Here is a 15,746-nt window from a genome sequence, read left to right on the forward strand (position 1 = left end):
ACCCCAAAAAAGCTTTTAAAAAGAGCACCTTTTGAGCTCTCTTGTGCCAGGATTCTGGGGAAGGGGAGTTGGACAATAAGATCCATTACTCCTGACAAACTGTAAGGACTACTAAACATTTCAGTCTTGATTTAATAAAATACAGAGCAATCTCACTAATACAGCTAAGCTATGTTTTTTTAAATTGAAGTCTGTTTCAGTTAGGAAGGCTGTCTCTCATTTATATAGGCCAGAATGTATACACCAGGCAAATGTCTAACTTCACGTTAAAAGAATTCTATACAACCCTATCTCTTTTAGTCTAATTTCTTTTTCTTTAAGGTACTGATCAGACATTTGGTTGCCACCGAAATGCATATCAAAATAATTATCGACTTAGCACTTTGGGAAGTTACAAACTAGCAAGATGGATTTTATTTTTTTTCAAATTGGGATAAATGTTTTCTTGTCTGTCTGGCACTGGCAATCAGGAACACAGAGCAGTCACTTACAGATTGAATTTCTGATGGCAAATAAATCCCTAAGGAATTAAGCTCCAATGAAATAAAAACAAATATCATAGCAAAAAAAGGACTGAACTCATTTATTAGCTTTCTCTAAAAAAATTTATAATTTAATTCAACGGTGATGTAAATAAGTATTCTAAGAAAATGCAGACCAAGCAATAAAGTACTTTATACTATCATTTGAAGATCACTTAACAATGACTTCCTTTATATTCCACGTCAGACTTGCCTATAAGATCCTAACTTCCTAAGTTTAACACCAAAATTACTATAAGACTCCTATCATATCATACTCTGGGGAACAGAAAATCTACAAAATGAGATTAACATTCATAGAACAGAAAAGGCCTTTGTACAATAGGATCTAAGAAATAATACATCTAAAAGGAATTCAACTTTCACGTAATTAATTGGTTAAACAGTACATTAACATTTTAATTTTGTAAACACCCAGCCAATAATCAAATATCATTCATGTTTCTCTACTGAAAATAAAGGGACATATTAAGGAAATTCCACATATCAGTTCTTAAAGGCAAGCACGCATTTAGTGAGTGCCACTGAATTCACTTGGGATTACGGTGCTTCTACAATGCCAGGGTAAGTGGCAGGGTAAGGTCAAGCTAGAAGAATTTGACACTTAACCTCTTGCCACAAGCCAACAAAATTAAAAACACTGCGAAGCACGAGGGAGGAAGGCTGTGGTGAAAATACCAGCAGGCAGCGGACTGCGACCAGGGCTGCAGCCCCACGCTATGTCCGCCAGTGGCTGTGGCGTGACCCAGGCACTGCTCAGCCTCCCCCAGGTAAAGAGAAGGTGACAGCACCTGCCTAAACCACCTGTGGTGAAGACTGTGGTGCAACCGGGATGGTGATGGGCTCTGCCAAAGCTCAAGGGAGAGGTTTTGCTGAGATGTGCTCCTTCCACCACTGGTCTAGCTGACTATCAGGCAATAAAAAGGTCTGTCTACCTTTTCATAGCTTTGATCTGTAAGCCACTGCAATTTCCTAGGGAGATCACTGCATCTTTTGTGATATACTAAAAGAGAACAAAATCCACTGATCTGATTCTAAGAAATCTGCAAACAAATCATCTGTCCTTTCCATGTTAGATATATTGGTCTCATATCGCCCTGCAAGCAAAGTTACACAAGGTCTGGACACATAAAAATGCTTTTGTGAATCATTACCTTGAAAATTCAGAAGGGAAAACTGGTCTACTTTTCTGTTTTATTTTTTTAATTTCCTTTTATTAGGTCTACTTTTAAATAGATTTTTAATCAGTGGTAATTTGGTAAAAACGAAGGATGAACCTGGCTCTTCACAGGGCTAAAGACGTCTCAGAAATTCCTGCTAAAAGAAGAGGGGAGGGAAAGCGACGAGGCACAGGCGTGGGTTTGGCATGGGGTGAGTCCCGCCCTGCACTGCTCTCCGTGCCCCTCAAAGCACCAGACCTGTCAGCTACGGAGCGGAACCAGGGAGACAGCACACCAGAGGCCACGACTCCCATGCACAGCAACGGAAGTGCACGGCTGCGTGCACTTGTCACTCCTGAATCATTACTGCTTCTGTCATTAACTGAGAGGGAAGCCTTCTGTCTGCCCTAGCAGAGATGTATTATTTTGTGCATAACTGCCATCTACTAGTTTTATTTGAGGCTGGCTCATGTTGTCTTCAGGAGAAATTTCTCATGATTCACCAAGAGAAGTTAGAAATTATTCAAGGAGTTATATGATCACTATAACTAAATCAGATGAAATCAAGTATATTTTATGATTTACAAATGTCCTCTAAAACTTGAAAATTAGAGAAGTCCTGAAAATAGACATTGACCAACTTACCTTCAAGGAGTCATTTGTACCAGCTGATAACTAACCTTTAAAGATACCATAATGTGATACGAGACTAACTAAGAAAACAATGATGATAAACATTATCACAGGTCAGAAATGGCTTGAAGTTTGATTCACATATTATCTCATGTAATTTTCAAAACAACTCTACATAAGGCAAACACTATCATTAATACGATGATTATCACCATCATGTGGAGGAGGAAAAAGTGACAGTGTGAGTAACTCACAGTCACACGCCTACACGCATGGACACGACCTGACCATGAGCCCAGGGCAAACCCTTCCAGACGAAGAGTCAGACCCTGCAACTCCACAGAGCAGAGACTGGGAAATAAGGAAGTGGAGATAAGGAAATCGCATCTGTAAAATGTGCCCTGGAAACAGTACGAAAGAGAACATGATAGAAGCTAGGGCAGCCCTAGCGTCTAAGGACGCCTCCCATCTGCGGTTTTTAAAGGAACAAGCCCAGGACCTGGTTATTGGCCAAAAAAACAGGCATGCCAGAGGCATCTGGTGAACAGTGCATAATTTACAAAGCTTGGCTATCTTGGAGGCAAGGAATGAGACGTCAAGGCATCTTGAGACGGCAGAGGAGGGAAAGAATGAGGGTGGTGAGACGTGACAATCAGCAGCAGAGGGAAGAAGAAGAGGTGCAGGGAGCTGTGCACGCTCAGACCCGCACGTGGGCGATACACGCGGCACCCACGGGGCCCCTGAGGAGAGGAAGAGGCTCTAAAGACCACGAGCATTTGGAACGTGGAAGCAAGGGACAAGACTACCTGGCACGCAGCCATAGCACACTCTGGCTGCACAGCCACACAGCGCCGTTCCACAGGGCTCTGCTCTTTCCTGCTATGGAAGTGACCACACATATCATGATGGCTGCTGCCTTTTAGGGTGGCCCTGACAGCACAGGTATGGAGGCGGTGAGGTCAGGACACAGGATGGATTCAGGATCAGCAGGTGGGGGTAAGGTGGGCGTGCAAGAAGGACAGGTGTTAGAAGGAGTTCTAACCCCCTGACAGCGCTGGTCTGGAGGGAGCTGAGAGGAGCGTGTGAGGGAAGCCAAAACGATTATAATGGGAAGAAGAGTGGCGGCAGGGGTGGAGAGGACAGCGGAGGGAAGGGAGGACAGCGGAGGGAAGACAGACAGCGGAGGGAAGGGAGGACAGTGGAGGGAAGGGAGGACAGCGGAGGGAAGGGAGGACAGCGGAGGGAAGACAGACAGCGGAGGGAAGGGAGGACAGCGGAGGGAAGGGAGGACAGCGGAGGGAAGGGAGGACAGCGGAGGGAAGACAGACAGCGGAGGGAAGGGAGGACAGCGGAGGGAAGGGAGGACAGCGGAGGGAAGGGAGGACAGTGGAGGGAAGACAGACAGCGGAGGGAAGGGAGGACAGCGGAGGGAAGGGAGGACAGCGGAGGGAAGACAAACAGCGGAGGGAAGGGAGGACAGCGGAGGGAAGGGAGGACAGCGGAGGGAAGGGAGGACAGCGGAGGGAAGGGAGGACAGTGGAGGGAAGACAAACAGCGGAGGGAAGGGAGGACAGCGGAGGGAAGACAAACAGCGGAGGGAAGGGAGGACAGCGGAGGGAAGGGAGGACAGCGGAGGGAAGACAAACAGCGGAGGGAAGGGAGGACAGCGGAGGGAAGGGAGGACAGCGGAGGGAAGACAGACAGCGGAGGGAAGGGAGGACAGCGGAGGGAAGGGAGGACAGCAGAGGGAAGGGAGGACAGCGGAGGGAAGGGAGGACAGCAGAGGGAAGGGAGGACAGTGGAGGGAAGACAGACAGCGGAGGGAAGGGAGGACAGCGGAGGGAAGACAGACAGCGGAGGGAAGGGAGGACAGCGGAGGGAAGGGAGGACGGCAGAGGGAAGACAGACAGTGGAGGGAAGGGAGGACAGCGGAGGGAAGGGAGGACAGCGGAGGGAAGGCAGGACAGCAGAGGGAAGGCAGACAGCGGAGGGAAGGGAGGACAGCGGAGGGAAGGGAGGACAGAGGAGGGAAGGGAGGACAGAGGAGGGAAGACAGACAGCGGAGGGAAGGGAGGACAGCGGAGGGAAGGGAGGACAGCGGAGGGAAGGGAGGACAGCGGAGGGAAGGGCGGCACATGGCGAGTGGGCCGCGGCATAGGCTGGTGAGTTCTGAGTGATGGTCATGCGTGGCAACGGAAACACATGTGGGATGACTGACCACAGGGGAGGCCGGCACTGAGCAGAGCAAGACCCTAAGGCCACACTGCCCACACCACGTCCCGGAGCATGGAGAGGCCAGCAGAGCAGGCGCGGGCTGTCTCCGCGTGTTACCTGTAGAACGTATGGTGCTCCACACACACTTTCCACAGCCGCTTGGCAGCCCGGTGGTTGGGCAGCTTGAAGCCAATGGTGCTCTCGAACTGCTCCAGCTGGAATAAACCCACAGGACAAATGAGCATGTTCCTTGGCAGGTGACTGAGGGTTACTGAAAGGCATGGCTGCAGCTACTTCTGTAAGAAATCATTCTTCCAGAAAAAGGCAGCAATTAGTAGATTTAATAAAATTAGTCAAAATGAATTTTCCATAGATTACAGTACTATTTTCTATGAAAAGTAACTACTCACATAAGCCAAATATTTTTCAATGTCCACTAAAACCCATTTTTATCACTTCATTCATACTGGTCTCTAGCCATTCATTCCTTCAATAAGAAAGAGCAAGCCTGCACTATGTGATCAGCATTTACTGCTTTTTCTTTTCTGTGAAGAATTTACTCTTTTAGGTTCACTAGCAAGAATACTGATCTCTTTTTAACCATGGAATAATAAAGAATAGTACATTTCCTTAAAATGTGGGGAATAAGAACTGAGGTAGTTCTTGGACAAAAAGAAAAAACACTGATAACTGATGACCAAATATGCTGAAGGACTGACAGTATTACTTACCTCTGCTGGCCTAACTTTAATGTAGAAGTTACTGCGCTTATAGGAAATTTTTAAGATTTTCGGCCAGGCGAAACGATTGATCCTCAGCCTGTCTTTGTAAACGAGGAGTCCGTTAGCACACACGCCCAGCTTGATGTCGACGCCTTCCGAGTCCTGCCAAGCACAACCATTTGACAGTGAGAGCTACAGCAGCCACCCAGCCCAGGAAGCCAGGCAACCCTCAAACCACAACCAGAAATGCTGACTTAGGAGGGGGACAGTCAACCCTCAGTGGCAGTGCACGAGCTAACGAACTAGCAGGGCACCGCACACCTCACGGCTATCCATCTTCAGGAATCAGCCTTTCCGGCCAAAAAAGTGCTGCAACATGACTAAAGGATCGAATATTCTTCAAACCACATGCGAACGAGCCATCAAGCTCTGCTCAAAGAGCTAAACAGAAGAAAAGAAACAGAATGCCTTTTTCCGGCAGAGTCTTTGTAAACTCCCAGTCTCTCCCTGAGCACTTCTCTTCCAGGATAGCGGCACTGAACTCCCAGGATTCCTTCAAGTCCTCTCCCAGTAACTGGGCGGGGGCGGGCTGGCAGCCAGTTCCCATCACACCTGTCCACTGCCTGGCATATTTCAAAGGACTGCAAGTATTCCTAAACTTATTAGCGCTGTTTCCTTTTCCCAGCGCTTACTGAATAGACGACCATCCAGAATGGTGCAAAGCCACACAGTTGTAGCAGCAGAAGTGAGCAATACTCACTTTCCACTTCAAGCAGTGCAGGAGATCGGAGGTGCCCAGTATTCACAATGTACAAATCACTGTTTATCTTAAGGGAATAACTAGATCTCATGCACTCACGGAAAACTGAAGAATATTATTCACATGTACTCATATTTCCGGAAGGCATTCACAATATGAAACAAATTCTCAAATAAATGATAGGATAAATACCACATTGAGTCTAGGTCTCAATTCAGTAAGAGCAAATTACAACATTTTAACTGCCCCATTACTGAGAACAATTTAACAAAAAACAAATGTATATTTAAAAAAAAAAAGTTAAATTTTACCCTCATGGTAACCACAAAGAAAACATATGAAAAATATAACCAGAAAGAAACAAAAAGGGACTCAATATAATACAAACAAAAATTCAAATAAATACGATAGGGTCAAAGAAGGTATAAGACCAAGATCTAAGAACAAACTGGGAGAAGAAAGGCCTACATTAAATACAAATGGATTAAACTCTCCAGTCATAATGCAGGGACTGACTCCTAGAAGAAAATGCAGGAAACATCCTCAAGATCTAGTGACAGACCGCAGTTTCCCAGACCTTACACTCAAAGCACAAGCAACGAAAGAAAAAACAGATAAGTGGGACATGTTCGAAATGGAATACTTCTGTGTTTGAAAAGGACTTTGTCAGCAGGATGAAAAGGTAGCCTACTCAATGGGAGAAAATATTTCGAAACCACATATGTGATAAGGATTTGATAGCTAGAATATACAAAGAAATCCCACAACTCAATAAAGTACAAACAACCCTATTTAAAAATGGGCAAAAGACATGACAGATATTTTTACAAGGAAGAAATAGAAATGGCTAAAAAGAAGACGAAAACATGTACATCTTCACTAGCTATTAGGAAAATGCAAATCAATGAGATTCGCACATACTAGAAAGACTGCTGTTGAAAAAACAGGAAACAAGTGTTGGGAGAGGATGTGAAGAAACAGGAACACTTACTCACTGCTAGTGGGAATGTAAAATGGTGCAGCTGCTGGAGAGGATGGTTTGGCAGTTCCTCGGGAAGCTAAGTATGCAGCTGCCTTAAGACCTGGCAATTCCTCTACTCAGGATACACCCAGAAAAACTGAAACAGGGACACCAACAGACATTTGAAAGCCAATGCTCACTGCAGCATTATTCACAATTGCCAAAAGATGGAAATAATTCAAGAGCCCATCAACTGAATATTATTGAGGGAACATTACTCAGCGGTGAGAAGGAATGAAATTCTGAAAGACAAGACAAAACAGATGAACCTGGAGGACAGTATGTTGAGTGAAATAAATCAGACAAAAGGACAAAAATTGTATGGGCTCACTGAAATGAACTAATTATACTACATAACTCATAAACACAGAATTTAGAACACAGGTTTACCAGAAGATAGAAGGAGGCTAGAGAATGGGGAGGAGCTGCTTAAGATATGCTGAATTTTTAACTAAATTGAATTTAAATGAGTGGAAAAGGATAGAGGTCACAGTAGAACATTATTGTGGGTATAACTACCAGTGCTGAATTGTCTGAGTGTGGTTGATAAGGGGAAGGTCAGAGCCATTGTCATGGTCAGGTTCATGTGTCAACTTGGCCAGGTGGTGGTACATGTTTGTCTGGTTGGGCAAGTGCTGGCCTGTCTGGTGCTATGAGGATATTTCATAAAATTAAATCATGATCACATCGGCTGCATCCACAGCTGATTCCACTTGTAATCAGCCAAGGGGAGTGTCTTCTGTAATGAGTGATGCTCAATCTAATCACTGGAAGCCTTTTAAGGAGGATTCAGAAGAGACAGGCTCTCTTCCTGCTTTGGCTGGCGAGCCTCTCCTGTGGAGTTCATCCAGACCCTCCATCAGAATCATCAGCTTCACAGCCTGCCCTACAGACTTTGGACTCTACGTTCCCATGGTTATGCGAGACACTTTCATACATTTTATATTTACGAATATATTTCCGGTTGATACTGTTTCTCCAGAGAACCCTAACTAATACAACTTGGTACCAGGAGTGGTTCTTTAGAAACAGAATCTTAAAAATGGTTTTTTAAGAATGATTTTCTACCCTGACTGGACTCAAAGGTGCTAAGGATTCTGATTCCCATAATCAGAATGACACTTCCAATCCATGGAGCGAGTTGGGAAAAGATATAATCAAAATATCACGATTCAATTCTTCTAATGTTTTGCTTCTATGAAGCCAGGTCTGGGGGATAAAGTTTTTGACACCTTTACAGAGTTTTGTGGAAATAGGAGGTACAGAGATTTTGGCTGGTTATTATTACATACACGAGATATATTAATGAGTGAAAGGGATGGGCTTAAGGCTTCAAACGAGAAGCTTAAGCGTTGTCAGACGGAAGAAGACGTTTCTATGAGTGTCCTGCAGGAAAATCTTATTTCCGCTTGCCTGGACTTGAGATCTCTGAAAATCAGACTCAGAATCTTATTGTTAGAGTAGTAACTTTACAACATAAACTGAAATCTCAATATTGCATGGTGTCTGCCATTAAAGTGAGGGCACTGATTGGAAAGGAGTGGGACCCAGAAAAATGGGAAGGTGACATATGGATTGATAATGATGCTAGGAGTGAGGTTGAAACCCTAGATCATGCTGAGTCTTCTCTAGATAACTCTGTAATAGTCTGCCCTGAGGACAATAACCGCCCCACCTCCAGCCTGCCTTGAGGAGTTGGCCACCCAATATCCACCTGAAGGGATTAGCCCTAGAGGGATTAATCCTGTTTGACTAGATGAAACTGCAAATGAAAGCCCTGAAGCAAATGGCTTGGAAATATATCTCTAATTCTTTTCATGACCCACCCCCACCACCCCTCATTTCTTCCAGACCTATAACTAGACTAAAGTCCCAACAGGCCTAAAGGTGAGGTACAAAGTATCACACATGAGGAGGTACATTATACTTCAAAAGAACTGTGTGAATTTTCCAATTTATATAGACAGAAATCAGGGGAATATGTGTGGCAATGGATTTTAAGGGTGTGGGATAATGGTGGGAGGAATATAAGGCTGTATCAGGCTGAATTTATTGATATGGGCCCACTAAGCAGAGATTCTGCATTTGATGTTATAGCCTGAGGGGTTAGAAAAGGCATTAACAGTTTGTTTGGATGGTTGGCTGAAACATGGATCAAAAGGTGGCCGACATTACCTGAGGGTGAAATGCCAGAACTGCCCTGGTATAATGTAGATGAGGGGATCCAGAGGCTTAGAGAGATTGGAATGTTAGAGTGGATTTATCATGCAAAGCCTGCTCTTACATCCCAGGAACATCTGAAGGATGCACCTTTTACCAGAATAGTGAGAAATAAATTTGTGAGACTAGCAACATCATCCCTAAACAGCTCTGTAGTTGCACTTCTCTGTAGGTCAGATATTAACTGTAGGAACTGCTGTCACTGAGCTGGAATCCTTAAACACAATGGGGATGACAGGATCCCGAGTTGGGAGAAGTCAGATGGCAGCACTCGCCAAAGATAGGGTGGACATGGCTATTATAATAGATAGCAGACCCAAGCAGGAGTCAAAATAATCTGACTTGCAGAGATTTGTGGTATTGGCTAGTAAATCATGGGATACCTAGAAATACAATAGAAGGGCAGTCTACTAAATTCTTTGAGCTGTATAAACAAAAGAATTCTAGGTCAAGTGAACAGAAGTCTAACCTGAATTAGAAAAACAGAGTCACAGCCCCTCAATCAATTTCCTGACTTGAGACAGTTTACAGACCCAGAGTCCCTTGAATGAAGGGGAGGCCAGGTCCCTTTGGGGAAGAACCCTGTTATACTGCCAGAAATTTATACTGTTAATCTTCCTCTAAGTCTTTCCCAAGGAGACTGACGGCCTTTTACCAGGGTAACTGTGCATTGGGGAAAAGGAAATATTTCAGGGATTTTTAGACACTGGTTCAGAAGTGACATTAATTCCAGGGGACCCAAAATGTCACTCTGGTCCACCAGTCAGAGTGGGGGCTTATGGAGGCCAGGTGATCAATGGAGTTTTAGCTCAGGTCCATCTCACAGTGGGTCCAGTGGGCCCCCAGACCCATTCTGTGGTTATTTTCCCAGTTCCAGAATGTATAATTGGAATAGACATACTGACCAACTGGCAGAATCCCCACGTTGGCTCTCTAACTCGTGCAGTGAGGGCTATTATGGTGGGAAAGGCCAAGTGGAAGCCACTAGAACTGCCCCTAACTAGCAAAATAGTAAATCAGAAGCAATACCATATTCCTGGAGGGATTGCAGAGATTACTGCCACTCTTAAGGACTTGAAGGATACAGGGGTGGTGATTCCCACCACATCATTCAACTCTCCTATTTGGCCTGTGCAGAAAACAGCTGGGTCTTGGAGAATGACAGTGGATTATCGTAAACTCAACCAGGTGGTAACTCCAATTACAGCTGCTGTTGCAGATGTGGTATCATTGCTTGAGCAAATCAATACATCCCCTGGTACCTGGTACACAGCTACTGATCTGGAAAATGCTTTTTTCTCAATAGCTGTTAGCAAGGAACGCTTTGCTTTCAGCTGGCAAGGTCAGCAATATACTTTCACTGTCCTACCTCAGGGGTATATCAACTCTCCAGCCCTATGTCATAATCTTGTCCGCAGAGATCTTGATCGTTCATCCCTCCCAGAAGACATCACAATGGTCCATTATATTGATGATATCATGTTGATTGGACCTAGTGAGCAAGAAGTAGCAACTACTCTAGACTTACTGGTAGGGCATTTGCATGTCAGAGGATGAGAGATAATCCAACAAAAATACAGGGGCCTTCCACCCCAGTGAGATTTCTAGATGTCCAGTGGTGTGGGGAATGTCAAGATATCCCTTCTAAGGTGAAGAAGAAGTTAAGTTGCTGCATCTGGTCCCTCATATTACCAAAAAAGAGGCACAATGCCTAGATGGTCTCTTTGGATTTGGCGACAACATATTCCTCATTTGGGTGTGCTACTCCCGCCCATTTATCAAGTGACCAGAAAAGCTGCTAATTTTGAGTGGGGACCTGAACAAGAGGAGGCTCTGAGACAGTCCAGGCTGCTGTACAAGCTGCTCTGCCACTTGGGCCGTATGATCCAGCAGATCCAATGGTGCTGGAAGTGTCAGTGGCAAATAGAGATGCTGTCTGGAGCCTTTGGCAGGCCCCTATAAGAGAATCACAACACAGACCCTTAGGATTTTGAAGGAAAGCCTTACCATGTCCTGTAGATAACTACTCTCCTTTTGAGAAACAGCTTTTAGCCTATTGCTGGGCCTTAGCAGAGACCAAACACTCAACCTTGGGCCACCAAGTTACCATGAGACCTGAGTCGTCTATCATGAGCTGGGTGTTGTCTGACCCACCAAGCCATAAAGTTGGGTATGTGCAGCAGCACTCTGTTGTACAACAGAAATGGTATATAGGAGATAGAGCCAGAGCAGGTCCTGAAGACACAAGTAAGTGACATGAAGAAGTAGCCCAAATGCCCATGGCCTCCACTCCTGCCACATCACCTTCTCTTTCCCAGACCAGAGCTGTGGCCTCTTGGGGAGTTCCTTACAGTGAATTGACTGAGAAAGAGAAAACTCGGGCCTGGTTTACAGATGATTCAGCACGATATGCAGGTACCACCCGGAAGTGGACATCCGCAGCATTACAACCCCTTTCTGGGGTGTCCTTGAAGGACAGTGGTGAGGGGAAATCTTCTCAGTGGGCAGAACTTTGAGCAGTGCACCTGGCTGTTCGTTTTGCTTGAAGGAGAACTGGCCAGAGGTACAGTTGTATACTGACTCATGGGCTGTTGATAATCGTTTGGCTAGATGGTCAGGGACTTGAAAAGACCATAATTGGAAAATTGGTGATAAAGATGCCTTGGAAAGAGGTATGTGGATAGACTTTTCTGACTGGGCTAAAAACATGAACATATTTGGGTCCCATGTAAATGTGCACCAGAGGGTGACTTCAGCAGAGGAAGGTTTTAAGAATGAAGTGGATAAGACGACCTGTTCTGTGGATGCCAGTCAGCCTCTTTCCCCAGCAACTGCTGTCATTGCCCAATGGGCTCATGAACAAAGTGGTCATGGTGGTAGGGATGGAGGTTATGCATGGGCTCAGCAACATGGACTTCCACTCACCAAGGCTGACGTGGCTACAGCCACTGCTGAGTTCCCAATCTGCCAGCAGCAGGGACCCAAGCTCAGCCCCCAATATGGCACCATTCCCCGAGGTGACCAGCCAGCTACCTGGTGGCAGACTGATTACACTGGACCACTCCCTTCATGGAAGGGGCAGCGATTTGTTCTAACTGGAATAGACACATACTCTGGATATGGGTTTGCTTTCCCTCCACGCAATGCTTCTGACAAAACTACCATCCGTGGGCTTACAGAATGCCTTATCCATCGTCATGGTGTTCCACATAGCATTGCTTCAGATCAAGGAACACACTTCACAGCAAATGAAGTACAGGAATGGGCACAAGCTCATGGAATTCTCTGGTCTTATCATGTTCCCCAAAATCCAGAAGCAGATGGATTGATAGAACTGTAGAATGGGTTTTTGAAAACTCAATTATGGTGCCAACTAGGTGGCAATACCTGACAGGGCTTGGATGATGTTCTCCATCCACTGTATGGGGCTGTTTCTCCCATAGCCAGGATCCATGGGTCCAGGAAACAGGGGATGGAAATTGGAATGGCACCACTCACTATCACCCCTAGTGATCCACTAGGAAAGTTTCTGCTTCCTTTCCCTGAGACCCTGAACTCTGCTGGTGTAAAGGTTTTAGCTCCAAAGGGGGAGTGCTTCCACCAGGAGAAACAACAATGATTCCATTGAACTGGAATCTAAGACTGCCACCTGGTCACTTTGGGCTACTCATGCCCCTGGATCAACAAGCCAAGAAGGAAATTACTTTATTGGTTGGGGTGATTGACTCTGACTATCAGGGGGAAATAGGACTGCAACTACACATGGAGGTAAAGAAGAGTTTTTCTGGAATATAGGAGAACCCCTAGTATATCTTTTAATACTACCATGCCCTGTGATTAAAATCAATGGAAAACTGCAACAACCCAATCCAGTCAGGACTACCATTGGCTTTGAAACTTCCAGAATGAAGGTTCTGGTGACCCCTCTAGGCAAAGAACCATGGTCCGCTGAAGTGCTTGCTGAGGGTAAAGGGAACATGGAGTGGGTAGTGGAAGAAGGTAGTGATAAATATGAACTACGACCACGTGATCAGTTACAGAAACGAGGACTGTAATGCTGTTTTGTTCATGTTATAGTATTTAAGTTGTAAGATATCAAGTTTACAAATGAATAGTAACCAAAGACTTGCACCCTATTCTGGAGAGATTACTGTGTTTCCGCTTATATGCAGGACAGTTGAGTATTGTTAGGTGAACTAAAAAATGTGTGTTTTATTGTTTTTTATTTAGAAATTAGGTATGGTTTAAGGTGATGAGTATAGCTGCCAAGTTGACAAGGGGTGGACTGTCATGGTTAGGTTCATGTGTCAACAGGTGGTACCTGTTTGTCTGGTTGGGCAAGTGTTGGCCTATCTGTTGCTGTGAGGACATTTCATAGAATTAAATCATGATCATGTTGGCTGATTCCATTTGTAATCAGCCAAGGGGAGTGTCTTCTGCAATGAGTGATGCTTAATCTAATCACTGGAAGCCTTTTAAGGAGGATTCAGAAGAGACAAGCTCTCTTCCTGCTTTGGTTGGCAAGCCTCTCCTGTGGAGTTCATCCAGACCCTCCATGGGAATTGTCAGCTTCACAGTGTGCCCTACAGATTTTGGACTCTATGTTCCCATGGTTACGTGAGACACTTTTATAAATCTTATATTTATGAATATTTTCTGGCAATTCTGTTTCTCTAGAGAACCCTAACTAACATAGTCATAAATGTAACAAGAAGGAAAGCCAGAAGTTAAAACAAGGGATTTATAACTCAGTAAATCTTGTGGTAGACAACTGTGATTAACAGCACAAACATAAAAAATTCTTTCCATGAACTAGAATAAATGTTTGACACTATTACAAGGACTTAATAAAAGGGTATATGGGAAAAATGCACTTTTCTGAACTATGGGCTATAGGTAATAGTAATATCTTAATATTCTTTTATCAACAGTAACAAATATACCACACCAATGCTAGAGGATCAACGATGGGAGTGGGGATAAGGAGTATGGGATATTCTTGGTTTTCTCTATTTTTTCCCCCATCTTTATCTTTTTTTTCTTTTTTCTTGGAGTAATGAAAATGTTCTAAAATTGATTATGGTGATGAATGCAAAACTATGTGTGACGCTGTCCGTCACTGATTATATACTCTGGATGGACTGTGTGGTGGGTGAACGTATCTAAATAAAACTGCATTAAAAAGAAGAAAGGTAGAGACTGGCAGGGTGAATAAAAAAAGTACAACCCAATTATATGCTCTTAGAGGAGACTCACCTCAAATTCAAAGACTGAGAGATTTAAAGGGAGAAATAGATAGTTCTGCATTAATAGTTGGAAAGTTAATACACCACTTTCAAAATCAGACAGACCATCTAGACAGAAAATCAGTAAGGAAACAGAAGACTTGAACGATACTCTAAACCAGCTAGACTTAACAAACAAGTACAGGTCACTTCACCCAACAGCAGCAGAGCACGCATTCCTCTCTACTGCACGGATCATTCTGCAGGATAGACCATATCGTAGGTCACAAAAACAAGCCTTAATAAATTAAAAAATACTGAAATCATATAATGTATCATCTCTGAATTAATGGAATGAAATTAGAGGTCAATACGAGTGAAAAATGAAAAATTCACAAAAAAACAACTACATCCTCTTAAACAACCAGTGGTTCAAAGAAGAAATCATAAGAGAAACTAGGAAATATCTTGAGGCCAATGAAAATGAAAACACAGCATACAGAAACTTACAGGATATATCAAAGGCAGTGCTCGTCGGAAAACTTGTAACTCCAAATGCTTACATTAAGAAAGAAAAGACTTATATCAACACTAGAGCATCTATTAAAAAGAAGAGCAGACTAAACCCAAAGTGAGCAGAAGTAAATAACAACGATTAGAGCAGAAATAGAGAATAAGAAAACAAAAGAACAGAGCCAAAAGTTGGTTCTATGAAAAGATCAATAAAACTGACAAACCTTTAGCAGACTGAAAAAGAAAAACAGAGACAGAGCACAATTAATTAAAATTAGAAATGAGAAGGCAGACATGACTACCAACCCCACAGAAATAAAAAGCACTAAAAGAGAATACTATGAATAACCGCAGACCAACAAATTAAATCACACAGATGAAATGGAATTATTCCTAGAAATACCCCAATTTCCTACACTCACTCAAGAAGACTATTAAGATCTCAACAACAATGACTAGTAAAGTGACCACATCAGTTATCTAAAAACCAGCTGAGGAAGACAAGCCTAGGCCCAAATGGCATCACAGTGGAATTTTACCAAACACTCCAAGAATTAACACCAATCCTGTGTCAACTCTTGCAAAAAATGAAGAGGAGGAAACACTCCCTGACTCATTCTATGACGCCAACATCACCCTCACAACAAAGCCAGATAAAGATACCATAAGAAAAGAAAATTACAGACCAACATCTTTTAAGAATGAAGATACAGAAATCCTCAACAAAATAATAGCA

The 15,746-nt window shown here is 43.9% G+C and overlaps 1 protein-coding gene across 15 annotated transcripts in view; it reads right to left on the minus strand.

The window, feature by feature from the left end:
• EPB41L2 (erythrocyte membrane protein band 4.1 like 2) overlaps window positions 1-15,746 on the minus strand; it is a 215,432-nt gene that overhangs the window by 40,685 nt on the left and 159,001 nt on the right. For all 15 annotated transcript variants that reach the window (XM_077162888.1, XM_077162892.1, XM_077162894.1 and 12 more), the window contains 2 exons: window positions 5,281-5,433; window positions 4,667-4,764 (listed from right to left, as the gene is read on the minus strand). In XM_077162888.1, coding sequence (XP_077019003.1) covers window positions 4,667-4,764; window positions 5,281-5,433 — 251 coding nt within the window. The remainder of the gene's footprint in view (window positions 1-4,666; window positions 4,765-5,280; window positions 5,434-15,746) is intronic.

The sequence above is a fragment of the Tamandua tetradactyla genome, chromosome 5 (genome assembly GCF_023851605.1).
Source record: "Tamandua tetradactyla isolate mTamTet1 chromosome 5, mTamTet1.pri, whole genome shotgun sequence".
Taxonomy (NCBI): Eukaryota; Metazoa; Chordata; class Mammalia; order Pilosa; family Myrmecophagidae; genus Tamandua; species Tamandua tetradactyla.